The sequence below is a fragment of the Siniperca chuatsi genome, linkage group LG17 (genome assembly GCF_020085105.1).
Source record: "Siniperca chuatsi isolate FFG_IHB_CAS linkage group LG17, ASM2008510v1, whole genome shotgun sequence".
Classification (NCBI taxonomy): Eukaryota; Metazoa; Chordata; class Actinopteri; order Centrarchiformes; family Sinipercidae; genus Siniperca; species Siniperca chuatsi.
Genome location: NC_058058.1, coordinates 8,022,950 through 8,042,846, shown reverse-complemented (window position 1 = coordinate 8,042,846; position 19,897 = coordinate 8,022,950). Strand labels below are relative to the sequence as shown.

General features: G+C 41.8%; 3 protein-coding genes across 8 annotated transcripts; 2 read left to right on the top strand and 1 right to left on the bottom strand.

The window, feature by feature from the left end:
* Positions 1-405: 405 nt before the first annotated feature.
* Positions 406-9,571, bottom strand: oscp1a (organic solute carrier partner 1a). 6 transcript variants are annotated; one of them, XM_044172932.1, is made up of 11 exons: positions 7,658-9,178; positions 7,427-7,456; positions 6,339-6,493; positions 5,679-5,846; positions 5,384-5,464; positions 5,180-5,283; positions 4,089-4,217; positions 3,934-3,988; positions 1,612-1,826; positions 1,466-1,526; positions 406-930 (listed from the first exon to the last, which is right to left on the bottom strand). In XM_044172932.1, the coding sequence occupies exons 1-11, from the start codon at positions 7,767-7,769 to the stop codon at positions 808-810; spliced, it is 1,233 nt and encodes a 410-aa protein (XP_044028867.1). In that variant the 5' UTR covers positions 7,770-9,178; the 3' UTR covers positions 406-807. The 6 variants fall into 6 exon arrangements, with proteins under 6 accessions (XP_044028867.1, XP_044028869.1, XP_044028870.1 ...); XM_044172934.1 differs by having other exon boundaries at positions 1,612-1,757; positions 7,658-9,152; XM_044172935.1 differs by lacking the exon at positions 1,466-1,526 and having other exon boundaries at positions 7,658-9,571.
* Positions 9,572-14,090: 4,519 nt separating this feature from the next.
* Positions 14,091-17,755, top strand: LOC122864751 (cell surface glycoprotein 1-like). Its single transcript, XM_044172365.1, has 3 exons — positions 14,091-14,143; positions 14,405-17,434; positions 17,716-17,755. The coding sequence occupies exons 1-3, from the start codon at positions 14,109-14,111 to the stop codon at positions 17,753-17,755; spliced, it is 3,105 nt and encodes a 1,034-aa protein (XP_044028300.1). The 5' UTR covers positions 14,091-14,108.
* Positions 17,756-18,962: 1,207 nt separating this feature from the next.
* Positions 18,963-19,897, top strand: LOC122864750 (protein TsetseEP-like; the record flags this gene model as incomplete). Its single annotated transcript, XM_044172364.1, has 2 exons — positions 18,963-19,558; positions 19,858-19,897. Coding segments are annotated over 2 exons (636 nt in total), but the record flags the coding sequence as incomplete, so codon positions are not given.

Genomic DNA, 19,897 nt, shown 5'->3' with positions numbered 1-19,897 from the left:
AAAATATGAAGAGAATAATCAGTGATCATAATTACGATCAAAGGGATCATGTAAAATTGATAAAACAGTAATACTGTCAAGGAAAAAACATATTTAGTACATTAAAATTCCTAAAAAAATAAACAAATGGAAGTGATAAATACAGTTTCTCATACAGTATATTTACACACAGCATGTATTTTAATATGATATTTTCGGAAATATTATATGTATGCACCGTATTTGCCTAAATCACCAGATCCTAAGGCAACTTGGTCATTACGTTAAGAATCTCATCATTAAAATTAATGAATAACAGAGAAATGAAATAAGTTCAGACTTTGCTAGAGCCTGTTCAAGATCCCTGCATCAGAACGACTAATTTAGTCTTACATAGTGTAAAAAACAGAACACAAACAAAAAAAATCTGAATAAATGCTTTACTGAAAACACAAAATGATTATATAGAAAACACATTATCAAATATAGCAGGTCTTACAATTTGTAGTCCATTCATGTGGTACTTCCAAGTGCTAGTAATTTAAAACATAGTTAAATGCAATAAAAAGCTTTTTGTCTGATGTCAGTCATAGCATAGGTGCTACAGAATGAGTCATTGGATATTTATCTTACTCTCTAATATACTTCATTGTTAAACAACCAGATGTAGAACTGAATACATCAACAACTGCATAATTTACAGATTAAACAGAAGCTCACAGTGGCAGATAATGTGATTTTACCTGAGATATAGACTTTAGAGAGTTAGGCAGTAAAGTTGAAACAATACATGTGTCTGATCGTCTCATTGAAACTACACAGCAGAGGTCAGAGGTTGTCCATCATGGCCAGCAGGTCGTCTCCTTTGTTGCTGCTGGGATTTTCAGGCTGCTCTTCTTGTTCTGCAAACTGTCCGGCGATTCGAGCCAGCGCAGTCGCAGCCTGTTCATCCTGAATCAAACATAAACCCAAACATCTCAACTCTTCACATATTTATTAAAAAATAACGATGTGGCCGCTATTAAGAGGGTGGCTAATAATTGGTTAACTAAAGTCTATAAATCGTAGAAAAGGTTTCAGTCGTAGTCATCTGGACACTGTTTTCATCTGTTCCCGTCCAATTTTTTCACAATTGGGAATGACTTCCGGATGGGAGCCGAAACGTCTTGATTCTGAAAACAGTGTCCAGATGACTACGACTGAAACCTTTTCTACGATAGAACACTCCTGGACGAATGAGGGACTACACCGTCTAAAGTCTATAAAGGAAAAATGGGAATTAATGTTGTGACCATATCCTCAAATATCACATTTAATCTATTTATCAGTTACATTATCAGCCTAATAAGGTGTGTATACCTTCTTTGCTACATCAGTGACTGCTGTTTTTATCATGCTGCAAGTCCTTTTTCAGGTTTAGACGTTTCCAACAGACAGTTTATAACTAAAAGCTGGTTTGCAACAGTCTACAGTTACCCTACTGTACCTGCATCGCTTGAATATTTATCACCCCAAACAAGGACTCCTCAGCTCCACCTGAAGCTTCCCTGTTAACCAAAATGAAAGTCATATTTGTGGGAATTACTGTTAATTTAATTGCAGAGAATGAGAAACGAAAAGAAAAGCACTCACGCCTCCTCCTCCTCTTGGTCTGTAGTAAACAGGTTGATCCGAAGGCCAGTTTCAGCTTTGGGCATGTTCTCGGCCTTCATGCTGCCCATCAGACGAGCCATCAGGTTCAGCTCCTCTTTGGCCAGTAGGTTGGGAGTGTCATGTTTCTGCAGCAGGATGGAGGTGCACAGGAAGGTTATACCTGAATAGAAATATGGTCTCATGCCTAGATTACACTGTAAGTAATGTGCAATCAAAAGCAAGAAAAAAGTGAGAAGAATGAGAGAATTGTGCAGTGATGGAAAAAGTATCCAGATCCTTAAGTAAAATTAGTAATACCACATTGTAAAAAAACTCAATTACAAGTAAAAGTCTTGCTTTCAAAATCATATTTATGTAAAAGTACACAAGATTACTTATGCAGAAAAATGGTTATATTATTAAATATTGTATAATTTGATCATTATTACTGATGTATTAATATGTAAGCAGCATCTTAATGTTGTAGGTGGTTGAGGGGTAGATACTTTTAACTACTTTATGTACAGTTGGGTCGTTTAATCTCTAACGATGCATCAAATCATGTTTCATAAGGTGATCGTAAGGTTTGTATGTAAAATTATTTAATGAATTTGCAAAGAAACTAGTAACTAGTTGTCAAACAAATGTAGTGCAGTAAAAAGTATAATATTTTTTGCTGAAATGCAGTGGAGTAGAAATATTAAGTAAAGTACAAGTATCTCAGTGCTTCAGTACAGTACTTGAGTACTTCCACTTATATATTTATGTAAAGATTTTAGTTGAGTATATGCTTATGTATATATGCTATGCTAGTTACAGGTGTAACTAATAACACTAATGAGGGGCGGTTGGGGCCCAGGAGGTGGAGCGGGTTGTCCACTAATCACAGGGTTGGCTGTTCGATCCTGATAGTTACACCAGCTCTTTTCATGGTAGCTCGCTGCCATAGTGTGTGTGTGTGTGTGTGTGTGTGTGTGTGTGTGTGGGGTTGTGTAAATGGGTGAATGAGAGTGCTTCGGATAAAAGCACTATATAAATTTAGGTGTGCCAGTAAGCATGGACGGATTATGAAACAATGGGCAGAGGTGCAATGTAACTCAGTACATTTAAGTACTGTACTTAGGCACAAATGTGAGGAACTTGTACTTTACTTTAGTATTTCTATCTTATATAACTTTATACTTCTACTACACTACATTTCAGAGGCAAATGTTGTAGTTTTTACTCCACTACATGTGTCTGACAGCTTAAGTTACTTTTCAGATTATAATTTTTCATAATCTTCCTGTCCGGTGAAAACCACGTATCTCCAAATTTGCTGAATTTAAATTAGAATTGTTTGTGATGAACTGAAGGATTAAGATCCTTTGGGGGTTGAGAAAATTCTTCTTAAGCTAAATGAACTATTTAAACCCTCCTTGGATCAGTTGGAAAATGCATCATCACAAAGCTGAAAACTGTTTTTCTGAGCTCATGAAAACTTTTTAGAGATACGTGGTTCTTATAGACCATGATGCATTGCTGTAGCTTAAACTACCCAACTGTATATAAATCAGTTCAAATCAGCTCAACCTTAAACATTTACAGCAGTAAAATGCAACATACACATGAATGCAGCAGTAATATCAAGAAATATCTGATATAATAATAAAACACTGAAAGGGACAATTTTACTGCATAATGAGTACTTTTACTTTGATACTTTAAGTAAATTTTGCTGATAATACATACTTTAACTAAACTAAGGTGTTGAATGTTGGACTTTAACTGGAGTATTTTCACAGTATGGTATTAGTAATTTTACTTAAGTACACGTAAAGACACACCTTCTTTCTGCAGGTTAACATAAAGTTCTGCTGTTAGTTGAACACAAATTCAATATTTATTTCATGCTAGAGATGAAGAGAGGCTGTACAAATCTTTCCCAAAGCTATCTTTAGAGCCACACCTCTCTATAGATACTGTGGCGCACTATACAACATATTACAGAAAACCATCAATGGGAGCATGTGATGCAGGTTAGATTTTCTTAAAGCAGAGCTGTTGTGCTGTAAAATGTATTTAAATTCATTTTTAATTTAGGTGTACTGTTGCCTGATGAACTGTGCAGCTAGTTTATGTAAATTAACACATAATATAATAAATATAAATCATATGAAAAGAGTAGGAGCAAAAAATTTATCAGGATATTCCAACTTTTGAATGAGCCTTGTGACTTTGCAGTGAGACACGCTTGTAACAGTCACTTCAAACAGAGGTCCTGGCTTAGGTGCCACCTGAGCCTTTGGGCCCCTAAATTCAGCAAACTCTCCATATTATTACCTTGACAGAGGGAGCCTTGGATGTGTGTGTCTCCTCTGGATGGTTCACAGTGTATCTTTAATTCGTAAAACACAAAACACAGCAGTGTCATCCATATAAGATACAGTATTTGTTAAACATTCATAATGATGCAGCAGTATACAGTTCATACATACATGTTCAAGCCCAGTCTGATGACTCGGTCTCCATGCAGTTCAAAAGATCCCTCTCTGATGGGGCTGGTGTAACTTCCTCCTGTGGGGAACTCACTTCGTCTCACTTCTCTGCCCTTTCTGTCAAACGTCCTGTGGAAACAGGAAGCAGATGATGACACAATGGAATATTGAGACATTTCCCAAGTAAAAAAGCACATAAATCAGGTCAGCCTTAACTTTAGAAGCGTAATTAGCTTTCCTAGCTAGCCTCTGTTAGCTACTGTACAGTAACTCTCAAAGAGGAATTCTTTTATTGCTTTTTCTGAGAAGCTGGAACATGTTGTAGAACTTTCTTACCATTTTCTAAGATAAATACTATTTAACAAGTTACAAAAATCTACAGCCACAGCTGTGCTTGGAGCTAAATTGTAAGGTTAGCATGCTAACATGCTCACAATGACAATGATAACAAGTTGATGGTTAGCAGGTAATATGTTTACCATGTTAACCACCTTAGTTTAGCGTGTTAGCATGCTCACATTCACTAATTGCCAAAAAAAAAAACACAAACTACAGCTGAGGATGATGGGAATGTCATTAGTTTTGCAGGCATTTAAACGAAACCAAAGCATTGGACAAATGGCACAAGATGAAAAGTTAAGGAATCACCAAAGTCATTACAATTCATCCCAAGGGAGTCCATGTCAGTTTTTGTTTCTATCCTTAGGTAGATAAGGATACATTTCACTAGTTAATTGAATACTTTGACCTCTGGTGGTGCTTGATGAAAAGTCAGAGGATCACAAAAGTCATTAGGACTCATCCTCTGGCGACCTTAAATGTCTGCACCAAATTTCATAGCAAACCATCCAATATTTGTTGTGAAATTTCAGTCTGGACCAAAGTGGAGTACTGACCAACACTTTCATCCCTACAGCATAGCTGCTAATGTGGCTAAACATTTAACATTCTGCTGTAGTTGTTGAATGCTAGTGGAATAAATGCTACATGATAGATGTTAGCTAGAAAAGGGGGGGTGTAGGATTTGATAGTTCAACAGATTTCTAACTACCAGAACACATTCAGTGCCATGTTGTTGCACAGTTGCCTACCTAATAAGCCCTGGGACATCTATCCCATGAGGCACTGGGCCTGATGTTGTCAGGGCAAAACGTCCGTTGGGATTCTGGACTTGATTTTTGAGGAAAAGTGACACCTAAGAGGAGGGAATTAAAAAAAATCGCTAATAAAAAAAAAAAGCTGTTATATTTTCATCTCATGTGTATGAAGGGATGAGTAAAAAGCAGAGAACTCACGCGAACATGCATGTCTTGAAAAAATATGAGCAGTGTTTGTCTGAGAAGCTGGAATTCACCTTCTGATAAAGATGAGTAAACCTACAATGAGGAACAAGAACAGGTCACACAGGATGTACAGATACAGGCGATACAATCTGACAGCTGGAATCTGGACTAATTTATTGTACACCGACTACTGTATCCTGGGGTGATATGTACCACATCTGTATTTGGATTTGAACATTTCAACAAGGAGCAATCGGTAATGGAATATGTTAATTCAAGGTTGATTTAATAACAGCTGTCAGTATACCTCAATGATCTTTCTATGTGTCTCGTCCACTTGGTTCACGACCACAGGAGTGTCTTTTACAAGTTCCCTGATGGTATCTATGTGATTGTAAGAGATGAGAAGCAAGTCTTTTGGGCGTGGACAAAGGAAGACCTGATATTTGAACGCCATGACCATCAGCTCATAAAGCTACAGGAGGAACAAGGAAAGAAGTTATGAAAATATGAACACCCCTTCAATCAAACAAAACTACTTCTTTGCTGCCTAACTGACAATTTTCCCTGCATCTTTCTCAAATTGTTATTCCATGACGACTTGCAACAAGTACAAAAGTTGTAGAATGAAGATTTGGACTTATGACTCAAAAATATACACTTGAGAGTTGACATATTTTGAGGCTTGACTCCCTTGAAGACTTTAATTGACTTTAGACTTGAAAAACAAAAATATCTATGTGTGAAATCGTGGATTTAAATGACTTGGTCTTAGACATGTAAAAAACACTATTAACACAACTTCAAAAGAAAAACGTTTAAAAGTCATGTCATTTTAATGGTCGACAATCAGAGATATGAATGACTTGCAAAGTGACAATTTGCCTTTGAAGACTTGCTCTTAGGAACTTGAGCATTGACTTGGACTTTCCCCAAAATACTTAATCTCCTATTATCTTGTACATACCCTGTCCATGCTGGCTGGGTTCAGCCTCATGATGGAGGCGTGTGCTAACCGAGTTAGCACTGCTTTCAGCGTCCTGTGAGAATACAGCTGCTGAGGTTTGAGAAGTTCATCCATAAAGGCTTTACTAAACATGGTGCCAACGATGTCATTCATAACTATGAATGGGGGAAGAGACGAAAGAGCTTGTTATGATGTTAATGCAATTACATTGTTTCTATAGCCGGTTGTCCTCACTGGGCTATGCTGCTGCTTTACAAAGGCAGAGAGCAGTAAATACAGAAGCAGTGAAAAAGTAAAAAGAAAATGGTTTAAAGTTTTCAGTCAATCTGCGTATCAAATAGGTTGTTAGCCTTAATTTTATGCCTTTTCAGGATGATTAAGAACCTAGATAAGAACCACAAATACAGATACTGGATCTTTATCTTGTGTCTGCCTGTCTGTTAAGTATTACTATTTACAGTATAAAAAAAGAATAATAAATCAATCTACAAATGAATACATTTAAATATGTGATTTAAAGGTAGCTTAACCCCACCAGTGAGAAGCTGAGATGGCAGTTACGGCTACTCTGCTAAGCTAGTTACCGTCAGCAGGAGTTTAGCTAGGTTTGTTTCTCCATCATGAATGGGTTAGCTACTGTCTCATTTAGTTATGTGGACTTACAAAACTGATAGAATGAATTGATTATCAACATGTTAGTTAATCAAAATGGTTATTTTTCATACGGTATTACAATTACATTACTTGGTAAGCAAATTTAGTTTTAGCTTTAGCTAGCCGTGGCTATCTCCCTAGCTCGTCAAGACTCCTCTCCTGCTTTAGCTAGGTGTCTAGTTGTCTGTCTCTCTATGACAATTTTACGTGCTGTTTTCATGAAATCATGGTAAAACAGATGCCAAAAAGTCAGATTCCTGTCATTACGCACTTTTGATCAAATATGTAGTTACTGTGTTAGGGCAGCTATTCTAGTGACTACTACTGTATAATGGACCACAATTTACAGTAATTAGTGTTACAGCTAATAGTAGACACTACAGGGGCAGAAGGAACTGACTAAACTATAATATGCTTAAGTATGGCATGGATACCTCTTTTTCTGTCATTTTCTGACCACACTCCTGCATTCGAGTTAGGTTTCCCAAGACAGAAAAGAAAGAAAATAGACTTGTCATTTGGGGTGTTGCGCATGAGAAGCATGAGATGCACGTTGTCAGTTTATAAAATGACATCTGACAGCTACAGCTTGTCAAGAGGAGGGACAACTAGAGGCTAAACACGTACACACCTACCAAGCCTGTCTGTTCTCTAGCTACCTCTACCTTTCTCTGAATTGTCCTCAGACGTGTTGTGAGCTCGCAGCCGTTGGTCCAGTATGTAAAGCATCTCTCCACCAAGATTAATGAAAACCAGGGGGAGAGTTCTCACAGACATTTTGCAAAGACAAAGAAGGGATTAACTCCTAGTTGAGCAAAAGATGGTGCCGAAGTAGGCGTTAGAAGCAGTTGAGCCCCTTGCAGATCAAAAGCACTCTTGTCATTTCAAAAGCATTATCTGATTGTTCCTGTTGTGAATTGCTACTGGTAACAAATTGTCCATGCTAAGTCTTATCTGATCATGCTTCTGCAGATAACCTATCGCACTAAGTTGCAACAGGTGGTCGGGAAGAGGATCAGCACAGGCCGAGCTCGCCAGACACAAGCTTATTGGCCAGGATAAGGATGACGTGACAGCACAGCGCAACCAACCACAGAAGGTGAACAGCTACTGTATGCCTATATCCCAAATTTCTGGAAAAAGACAACAATACCAACTGTATATCACAAGTCTGTGCTTTATAGGCCTGTTGACAATAACAATATGATGCAAACATGAACGTATGGCCTAAGGAACCAAATAATGACATTTACATTGCATTTTATTAAACACTATGGCCAATTGTATGAGGTAACCTAAACAAAGTATGTGGACACCGTAACATTACACCCCTATGTGATTGTTAAACATCTCATTCCAAAACCATTGAGTATTAATTTGCTGCTATAATATCCTCCACTCTCCTGGGAAAGCTTTCCACAAGATTTTAGAACCTGGCCATTTGCTCCCATTTAGCCACAAGAGCATTAGTGAAGTCGGGTAATGATTTTGGGAGCTAAGGCCTGGCTCGTTCCAGTTCACCCCAAAGGTGTTGGATGGAGTTGAAGTCAGGGATCTGTCTTTTCTAAAATATCTGGACTGGAGTCTTTGCTGGTTGACTGGCAACCTCACAGTGATGAAAATTCTCCAGGTCACTGAGCTCAGTCATGAAATAGTCCCGCACATAACCCCCTTTAAACCAAAACGTGTCGTTTTACACTTCAGTTTTTGTACGTATTAAAAAAAAGATATAATGTGTTAATTAGTGAGCTTTAGAAGTGCTGGTAGACAGGTTTTGATTACCTTTGCACAAAGCAAGGATAGCTGTTTTTCCAGTGTTTATGCTAAGGTAAGCTAACTGGCTTGACAGGAAACATGAGAGTGGTGTTTCAAAATTATCATCTCAACAGAAGATCTGCATCTTACACATATTTACCAAAATTACAAACAATTGCTTTAAGATTTATTTTAATTGTAACAAGGTGCGTAGCTCAAACCATTCAAAACAGCCCAAACCAAAAGTACACAGAAGTATGTGGACAAGGGTGTCCTCATGCTTTTGGCCATGGAGTGTAGCTGTCTACATGGATATCGCATACTGATATGTTGTTGCAATATAAGTGCTTGTTTTGAAAAATCTTGCATTATAAGAATTTAGTGTAGGTCATGGATGAATTCTACATGCAGTGTATGTAAAGGATAGCCAGCTGAATTGACTTGTGTATCTCCATGACTGTCCCTGAAGCCACATTTTACTAGCTCATCTGTTGAATGATCTGTTCACCACTTTTATGATGCCCACATGTCTTTGTCTCTCCCTCCCATTCCAAATAAAAGATTAGAGAGTAGAAACATGCAAATGAAAGTTTATCTTTATGCTCACTGTTGCAGCAGCTCAATCCAAGGAAGACAATTGCCTATTTGTCACAGTCATGTCCACAGCTAAAAGCTTTTCGAGGCTTGTGAAATGTTTTACAAATTGACAGTTGAGACAAAAATGTAAACACATCTGTGAAAGAGAGCTGAACAAATCCTGATTGAGCTCACCGGACCATAGATTAGCCAACAAACCAATTATGGGGATCCATCAGTACCTCTGGCTTCTCTCTATGTAAGTTGAACTTAACATTGATAATTGTATTGAGTTGTATTTTTTCTCAACAATCTCCCTGTTGTGCATAAAAGAATGTGCTTTATCACATTATTTAGTTTGGCTTGCTAACATATTAAGCAAATATTTCTTTCATATTTGGACAGTTTTTCTGTTTCTTCCCCCTGTTGTTAAATAACTATTTAAACTTATTTTTGATGTTGAAATTCCCAAAGAAATATTTAAATCAGCAATTGTCATTATTATCTGTCCCCCTCCAGAATAACCTCCTGTTCGGGTTCAGGAACAGGTTTTAATGATAACCCTGCCGTAGATCCAAGATTTTTTAACCTGAACTGGATGAAGTCTATACCTGATGAGACTCCAATTTCTGCTATCTCCATTCCTGGAACACACGAAAGCTTATCATTATATGGAGGACCACTTGTTAAATGTCAAGTTTGGAATTTGGAAAAGCAACTTAAAGTGGGAATACGGTATTTTGATTTGCATGCTGGGATTTGGTTGCCCAATCAAAAGAACGTTTATATCCAGAATAGTCACTGGCTGCATTGGGAACAAATTAAATTTGATGAAGTCCTGAAAATCATTTACAATTTCTTAAAAGTCCATAGCAGTGAGACTGTGCTTTTGAAAGTGACACTACATGGGTTATACAAAAGGAAAGTCAAAGAACTGATGGATAAATCGATCGCAAAGTTCAAAAATCAAATATGGATCGAGTTCTCAGTACCAAACATGAAACAGGCAAGAGGCAAGATTGTTCTTCTCCGAAGTAACACGTTCCATTCTGGAACAGAAAACCATGAATCATTTTTCTTTGAATATAACAAGCTGAAAAATGTTGAAGACAAAATAAAGCAAATGAAATCACACCTCTGTGACCATCAAATTTTGCTTACTGACAGTGCAGCATCAACTTGGGAAAGTCCTAAAACATTGGCTAAAACAGTTAACAAGAAGCTTAATAAATTTGTGGTACAACATGGTAAAACTTCCTTAAACCCAGGTTGCTTAGGTGTCTTAAGCGTGAACTTCCCCAGTGCTGATCTTGTTAAAAACATCATTCAAATAAAACCATGCCATTGTGGTAAAGGTGCAGAAAAAGGACATAGACATGATGGAAAGAAGCATCAAATGACAATTGAGCCACAAACCAAACAGGACATAGAACCATCCCCTGAACCAGCACCTGCTCCAGAGTTACCAACATCTAATCAAGACTCAGAACCAACACCTGAACCATCACCTGCGCCAGAATCACCAACATCTGGTCAGGACTCAGAACCAACTCCTGAACCATCACCGACGGCCGAATCACCAACATCTGGTCAGGACTCAGGAATAACACCTGAACCATCAACTGCACCAGAATCACCAACATCTGGGCACGACTCAGGACAAACACCTGAACCATCGCCTGCGCCAGAATCACCAGCATCTGGTCAGGACTCAGAACCAACACCTGAGCCATCACCTGCGCCAGGATCACCAACATCTGGTCAGGACTCAGAACCAACACCTGAGCCATCACCTGCGCCAGGATCACCAACATCTGGTCAGAATTCAGAACCAACACCTGAGCCATCACCTGCGCCAGGATCACCAACATCTGGTCAGAATTCAGAACCAACACCTGAACCATCACCTGCACCAGAATCACCAGCATCTGGTCAGGACTCAGAACCAACACCTGAACCATCACCTGTGCCAGGATCACCAACATCTGGTCAGAATTCAGAACCAACACCTGAACCATCACCTGCACCAGAATCACCAACATCTGGGCAGGATTCTGAACCATCACCTGCACCAGAATCACCAACATCTGAGCAAGTTTCAGGAGCAACACCAGAACCTTCACCTGCACCAGAATCACCAACATCTGGTCAGAATTCAGAACCAACACCTGAACCATCCCCTGCGGCCGAATCACCAACATCTGAGCAAGTTTCAGGAGCAACACCTGAACCAGTGCCTACGACAGAATCACCATCTGGTCAGGACTCAGAAACAACACCTGAACCATCACCTGCACGAGAATCACCAACATCTGGTCAGGACTCAGAACAAACACCTGAACCATCACCCGCGCCAGAATCACCAACATCTGGACAGGACTCAGATCCAACACCTGAACCATCAACTGCACCAGAATCACCAACATCTGGGCAGGACTCAGAACCAACACCAGAACCTTCACCTGCGCCAGAATCACCAACATCTGGTCAGGACTCAGAACCAACACCTGAACCATCACCTGTACCAGGATCACCAACATTTGGTCAGAATTCAGAACCAACACCTGAACCATCACCTGCACCAGAATCACCAACATCTGGGCAGGATTCTGAACCCTTCTCTGAACCATCACCTGCACCAGAATCACCAACATTTGGGCCACCACCTGAGTTACACACCACACATGCAGCAGGACCTGAGGTGGAATCAACAACATCTGGTCAGGACTCAGAACCAACACCTGAACCATCACCTGTGCCAGGATCACCAACATTTGGTCAGAATTCAGAACCAACACCTGAACCATCACCTGCGCCAGAATCACCAACATCTGGGCAGGACTCAGAACCAACACCAGAACCTTCACCTGCGCCAGAATCACCAACATCTGGTCAGGACTCAGAACCAACACCTGAACCATCACCTGTGCCAGGATCACCAACATTTGGTCAGAATTCAGAACCAACACCTGAACCATCACCTGCACCAGAATCACCAACATCTGAGCAAGTTTCAGGAAAAACACCTGAACCATCCCCTGCACCAGAATCACCAACATCTGGGCAGGATTCTGAACCCTCCTCTGAACCATCACCTGCACCAGAATCACCAACATTTGGGCCACCACCTGAGTTACACACCACACATGCAGCAGGACCTGAGGTGGAATCAACAACATCTGGTCAGGACTCAGAACCAACACCTGAACCATCACCTGTGCCAGGATCACCAACATTTGGTCAGAATTCAGAACCAACACCTGAACCATCACCTGCGCCAGAATCACCAACATCTGGACAGGACTCAGATCCAACACCTGAACCATCACCTGCGCCAGAATCACCAACATCTGGGCAGGACTCAGAACCAACACCAGAACCTACACCTGCGCCAGGATCACCAACATTTGGTCAGAATTCAGAACCAACACCTGAACCATCACCTGCACCAGAATCACCAACATCTGAGCAAGTTTCAGGAAAAACACCTGAACCATCCCCTGCACCAGAATCACCAACATTTGGGCCACCACCTGAGTTACACACCACACATGCAGCAGGACCTGAGGTGGAATCAACAACATCTGAGCATGACTTGAAAGTTACACCTGAGTCACACACCACAATTAAAGATGAACACTCACATGGACCTAAGTCAGCAGAACACAGACCACAACTGATAAATCCACCAGCCACTATGCCTGCAGCAGTACCTGAGTCATATCCCGCTGTGCTCCCTAACATCCCTCTTAAAATAGTGCACAAGCTAGAACCACAGTGGAGAAGGCGTAATTGTTTTAGAGGATAAATCGAATAATAAATTTATGACTAAAATAAATTAGATTTTCTAAAGTTCTGGAAAAGATAACTGTGGAATGGTGTTTTGTCCTGAAAACGTAAATAAATTGGAAGAAAAGCCAGATTATTTTTGTATATTTTTTGTCATCTAATTTACTAACTACTAGAAACAATAATGCATGTATTGGGAATGGGTCTTCGTAAAACCACATAATGGTATTTAAAGAGAAATTTAGTGACAAATAAATCCTCACTAGAGACGGCAAAGAGATTAAAAACAACCATCTTTTTCAAAACAATGTTTCAAATCACACATTTATACCAACTACTTACTAACACATACACAATGCACAGAGAGCGACAGAAACGCACACAGCTAATTTTTGCCCTGGGGCCCCCTAGTGGGTAAATCTGGAACTGATAGCATGAAATATATTAAATAATAGATCAATTATGGGCACTTAAATATGAGATAAAGTGATATAACACCATAGAACAAATGTTATAGATATATTTAGAGAACATAATCTGACCACTGAAAGATAGAAATGTTTAAAATTGATTTCATAATTATCTTCTGAGTTTAACTACTAAACTATTAAAATTTTGTGAAAAATAGGCTAGGTTTAAATTTACTGTGTTATAGATCTTATAGTATTTTTCATGAGTGGATGTGAATTCCACAGTGGTGGGAAGTAGTTTATGATGCCCACATGTCTTTGTCTCTCCCTCCCATTCCAAATAAAAGATTAGAGAGTAGAAACATGCAAATGAAAGTTTATCTTTATACTCACTGTCACAGCAGCTCAATCCAAGGAATACAATTGCCTATTTGTCACAGTCATGTCCACAGCTAAAAGTTTTTCGAGGCTTGTGAAACGTTTTACAAATTGACAGTTGAGACAAAAATGTAAACACATCTGTGAAAGAGAGCTGAACAAATATTGATTGAGCTCACCGGACCATAGATTAGCCAACAAACCAATTATGGGGATCCATCAGTACCTCTGGCTTCTCTCTATGTAAGTTGAACTTAACATTGATAATTGTATTGAGTTGTATTTTTTCTCAACAATCTCCCTGTTGTGCATAAAAGAATGTGCCTTATCGCATTACTTAGTATGGCTTGGTAACATATTAAGCAAATATTTCTTTCATATTTGGACAGTTTTTCTGTTTTTTCCCCCCTGTTGTTAAATAACTATTTAAACTAATTTTTGATGTTGAAATTCCCAAAGAAATATTTAAATCATCAATTGTCATTATTATCTGTCCCCCTCCAGAATAACCTCCTGTTCGGGTTCAGGAAAAGGTTTCAATGATAACCCTGCCATAGATCCAAGATTTTTTAACCTGAACTGGATGAAGTCTATACCTGATGAGACTCCAATTTCTGCTATCTCCATTCCTGGAACACACGAAAGCTTATCATTGTATGGAGGACCACTTGTTAAATGTCAAGTTTGGAATTTGGAAAAGCAACTTAAAGTGGGAATACGGTATTTTGATTTGCATGCTGGGATTTGGTTGCCCACTCATAAGCACGTTTATATCCAGAATAGTCACTGGCTGCTTTGGGAACGAATTAAATTTGATGAAGTCCTGAAAATCATTTACAATTTCTTAAAAGTCCATAGCAGTGAGACTGTGCTTTTGAAAGTGACACTACATGGGTTATTCAAAAGGAAAGTCAAAGAACTGATGGATAAATCGATCGCAAAGTTCAAAAATCAAATATGGATCGAGTTCTCAGTACCAAACATGAAACAGGCAAGAGGCAAGATTGTTCTTCTCCGAAGTAACATGTTCCATTCTGGAACAGAAAACCATGAATCATTTTTCTTCGAATCTAACAAGCTAAAAAATGTTGAAGACAAAATAAAGCAAATGAAATCACACCTCTGTGACCATCAAATTTTGCTTACTGACAGTGCAGCATCAACTTGGGAAAGTCCTAAAACATTGGCTAAAACAGTTAACAAGAAGCTTAATAAATTTGTGGTACAACATGGTAAAACTTCCTTAAACCCAGGTTGCTTAGGTGTCTTAAGCGTGAACTTCCCCAGTGCTGTTCTTGTTAAAAACATCATTCAAATAAAACCATGCCATTGTGGTAAAGGTGCAGAAAAAGGACATAGACATGATGGAAAGAAGCATCAAATGACAATTGAGCCACAAACCAAACAGGACATAGAACCATCCCCTGAACCAGCACCTGCTCCAGAGTTACCAACATCTAATCAGGACTCAGAACCAACACCTGAACCATCACCTGCGCCAGAATCACAAACATCTGGTCAGGACTCAGAACCAACTCCTGAACCATCACCGACGGCCGAATCACCAACATCTGGTCAGGACTCAGGAATAACACCTGAACCATCAACTGCACCAGAATCACCAACATCTGGGCACGACTCAGGACAAACAAATGAACCATCGCCTGCACCAGAATCACCTGCATCTGGTCAGGACTCAGAACCAACACCTAAACCATCACCTGTGCCAGAATCACCATCTGGTCAGGACTCAGAACCAACACCCGAACCATCACCTGTGCCAGGATCACCAACATCTGGTCAGAATTCAGAACCAACACCTGAACCATCACCTGCACCAGAATCACCAGCATCTGGGCAGGATTCTGAACCCTCCTCTGAACCATCACCTGCACCAGAATCACCAACATCTGAGCAAGTTTCAGGAGCAACACCAGAACCTACACCTGCACCAGAATCACCAACATCTGGTCAGAATTCAGAACCAACACCTGAACCATCACCTGCGGCCGAATCACCAACATCTGAGCAAGTTTCAGGAGCAACACCTGAACCAGTGCCTACGACAGAATCACCATCTGGTCAGGACTCAGAAACAACACCTGAACAATCACCTGCATCAGAATCACCAACATCTGGTCAGGACTCAGAACAAACACCTGAACCATCACCCGCGCCAGAATCACCAACATCTGGACAGGACTCAGATCCAACATCTGAACCATCACCTGCTGCCGAATCACCAATGTCTGGGCAGGACTCAGAACCAACACCAGAACCTTCACCTAAGCCAGAATCACCAATATCTGGTCAGGACTCAGAACCAACACCTGAACCATCACCTGTGCCAGGATCACTAACATTTGGTCAGAATTCAGAACCAACACCTGAACCATCACCTGCACCAGAATCACCAACATCTGGGCAGGATTCTAAACCCTCCTCTGAACCATCACCTGCGGCCGAATCACCAACATCTGAGCAAGTTTCAGGAGCAACACCTGAACCAGTGCCTACGACAGAATCCCCAACATCTGGTCAGGACTCAGAACTAACACCTGATCCATCACCTTCACCAGAATCACCAACATCTAGACAGGAATCTGAACCCTCCTCTGAACCACCACCTGCACGAGAATCACCAACATCTGGACAGGATTCAGAATCAACACCTGAACCATCACCTGTGCCGGAATCACAAACATCTGGACAGGATTCTGAACCCTCCTCTGAACCACCACCTGCACGAGAATCACCAACATCTGGACAGGATTCAGAATCAACACCTGAACCATCACCTGCACCAGAATCACCAACATCTGGTCAGGATTCTGAACCCTCCTCTGAACCAGCACCTGCGCCAGATTCACCAATGTCTGGGCAGGATTCTGAACCAACACCTGAAGCATCACCTATGCCAGAATCACCAACATCTGTTCAGGACTCAGAACCAACACCTGAACCATCACCTGTGCCAGAATCATCAATGTCTGGTCAGGATTCTGAACCAACACCTGAACCATCACCTGTGCCAGAATCACCAACATCTGGTCAGGACTCAGAACCAACACCTGAACCATCACCTGCACCAGAAACACCAACATCTGGGCAGGATTCTGAACCCTCCTCTGAACCACCACCTGCACGAGAATCACCAACATCTGGACAGGATTCAGAATCAACACCTGAACCATCACCTGCGCCAGAATCACGAACATCTGGTCAGGACTCAGAACCAACACTTGAACCATCACCTGCGCCAGAATCACCAATGTCTGGTCAGGACTCAGAACCAAAACCTGAACCATCCCCTGCGACAGAATCACCAACATCTGGTCAGGACTCAGAACCAACACCTGAACCTTCACCTGCGCCAGAATCACCAATGTCTGGTCAGGATTCAGAACCACCACCTGAACCTTCACCTGCGCCAGAATCACCAACATCTGAGCAAGTTTCAGGAGCAACACCTGAACCAGTGCCTATGTCAGAATCACCAACATCTGGTCAGGACTCAGAACCAACACCTGAACCATCACCTGTGCCAGAATCACCAACATCTGGTCAGGACTCAGAACAAACACCTGAACCATCACCTGCGGTCGAATCACCAACATCTGGTCAGGACTCAGAACCTGAACCATCACCTGCACCAGAATCACCAACATCTGGTCAGGACTCAGAACCAACACCAGAACCATCACCTGCACCGGAATCACCAACATCTGTGCAGGATTCTGAACCCTCCACTGAACCATCACCTGCGCCACAATCACAAACATCTGGTCAGGACTCAGAACCATCACCTGCTCCAGAATCACCAACGTCTGGTCAGGACTCAGATCCAACACCTGAACCATCATCTGCGCCCCAATCACCAGCATCTGGTCAGGACTCAGAACCAACACCTGAACCATCACCTGCGCCACAATCACCAACGTCTGGTCAGGACTCAGATCCAACACCTGAACCATCACCCGCACCAGAATCACCAACATCTGGTCAGGACTCAGAACCAACACCTGAACCATCACCCGTGCCAGAATCATCAACATCTGGTCAGGACTCAGAACCAACACCTGAACCATCACCTGCTCCAGAATCACCAACATCTGGTCAGGACTCAGAACCAATACCTGAACCATCACCTACGCCACAATCACCAACGTCTGGTCAGGACTCAGATCCAACACCTAAACCATCACCCGCGCCAGAATCACCAACATCTGGTCAGGACTCAGAACCAACACCTGAACCATCACCTGCGCCAGAATCACCAACATCTGGTCAGGACTCAGAACCATCACCTATGCCAGAATCACCAACGTCTGGTCAGGACTCAGATCCAACACCTGAACCATCAACTGTGGCCGAATCACCAACATCTGGTCAGGACTCAGAACCAACACCTGAACCATCACCTGCACCAGAATCACCAACATCTGGGCAGGATTCTGAACCCTCCTCTGAACCATCACCTGCAACAGAATCACCAACATCTGGTCAGGACTCAGAACCAACACCTGAACCAGGACCTGTGACAGAATCATTAACATCTGGTCAGGACTCAGAACCAACACCTGAACCATCACCTGTACCAGAATCACCAATGTCTGGTCAGGATTCAGAACCAACACCTGAACCATCACCTGCGACAGAATCACCAACATCTGAGCAAGTTTCAAGAGCAACACCTGAACCAGTGCCTATGTCAGAATCACCAACATCTGGTCAGGACTCAGAACCAACACCTGAACCATCACCTGCGGCCGAATCACAAACATCTGGTCAGGACTCAGAACCAACACCAGAACCATCACCTGCACCGGAATCACCAACATCTGGGCAGGATTCTGAACCCTCCTCTGAACCAACACCTGCACCAGAATCACCAACATCTGGTCAGGACTCAGAACCAACACCTGAACCATCACCTGCGCCACAATCACCAACGTCTGGTCAGGACTCAGATCCAACACCTGAACCATCACCCGCGCCAGAATCACCAACATCTGGTCAGGACTCAGAACCAACACCTGAACCATCACCCGCGCCAGAATCACCAACATCTGGTCAGGACTCAGAACCTGAACCATCACCTGCACCAGAATCACCAACATCTGGTAAGAACTCAGAACCAACACCTGAAACATCACCTGCGCCAGAATCACCAACGTCTGTACAGGACTCAGAATCAACACCTGAAACATCAACTGCACCAGAATCACCAATATCTGGTCAGGACTCAGAACCAACACCTGAACCACCCCCTGCTCTAGAGTCACCAACATCTGTACAAGATTCTGAACCCTCCACTGAACCAGAACCTGCGCCAGAATCACCAACATCTGTGCAGGATTCTGAACCCTCCACTGAACCAGTGCCTATGTCAGAATCACCAACATCTGGTCAGGACTCAGAACCAACACCTGAACCATCACCTGCGGCCGAATCACAAACATCTGGTCAGGACTCAGAACCAACACCAGAACCATCACCTGCACCGGAATCACCAACATCTGGGCAGGATTCTGAACCCTCCTCTGAACCAACACCTGCACCAGAATCACCAACATCTGGTCAGGACTCAGAACCAACACCTGAACCATCACCTGCAGCAGAATCATCAACATCTGGTCAGGACTCAGAACCAACACCTGAACCATCACCTGCTCCAGAATCACCAACATCTGGTCAGGACTCAGAACCAACAGCTGAACCATCACCTGCGCCACAATCACCAACATCTGATCAGGACTCAGAACCAACACCTGAACCATCACCTGTGCCACAGTCACCAACATCTGGTCAGGACTCAGAACCTGAACCATCACCTGCACCGGAATCACCAACATCTGGTCAGGACTCAGAACCAACACCTGAACCATCACCTGCGCCAGAATCACCAATGTCTGGTCAGGACTCAGAACCAACACCTGAACCATCACCTGCGCCAGAATCACCAACATCTGGTCAGGAGTCAGAACCAACTCCTGA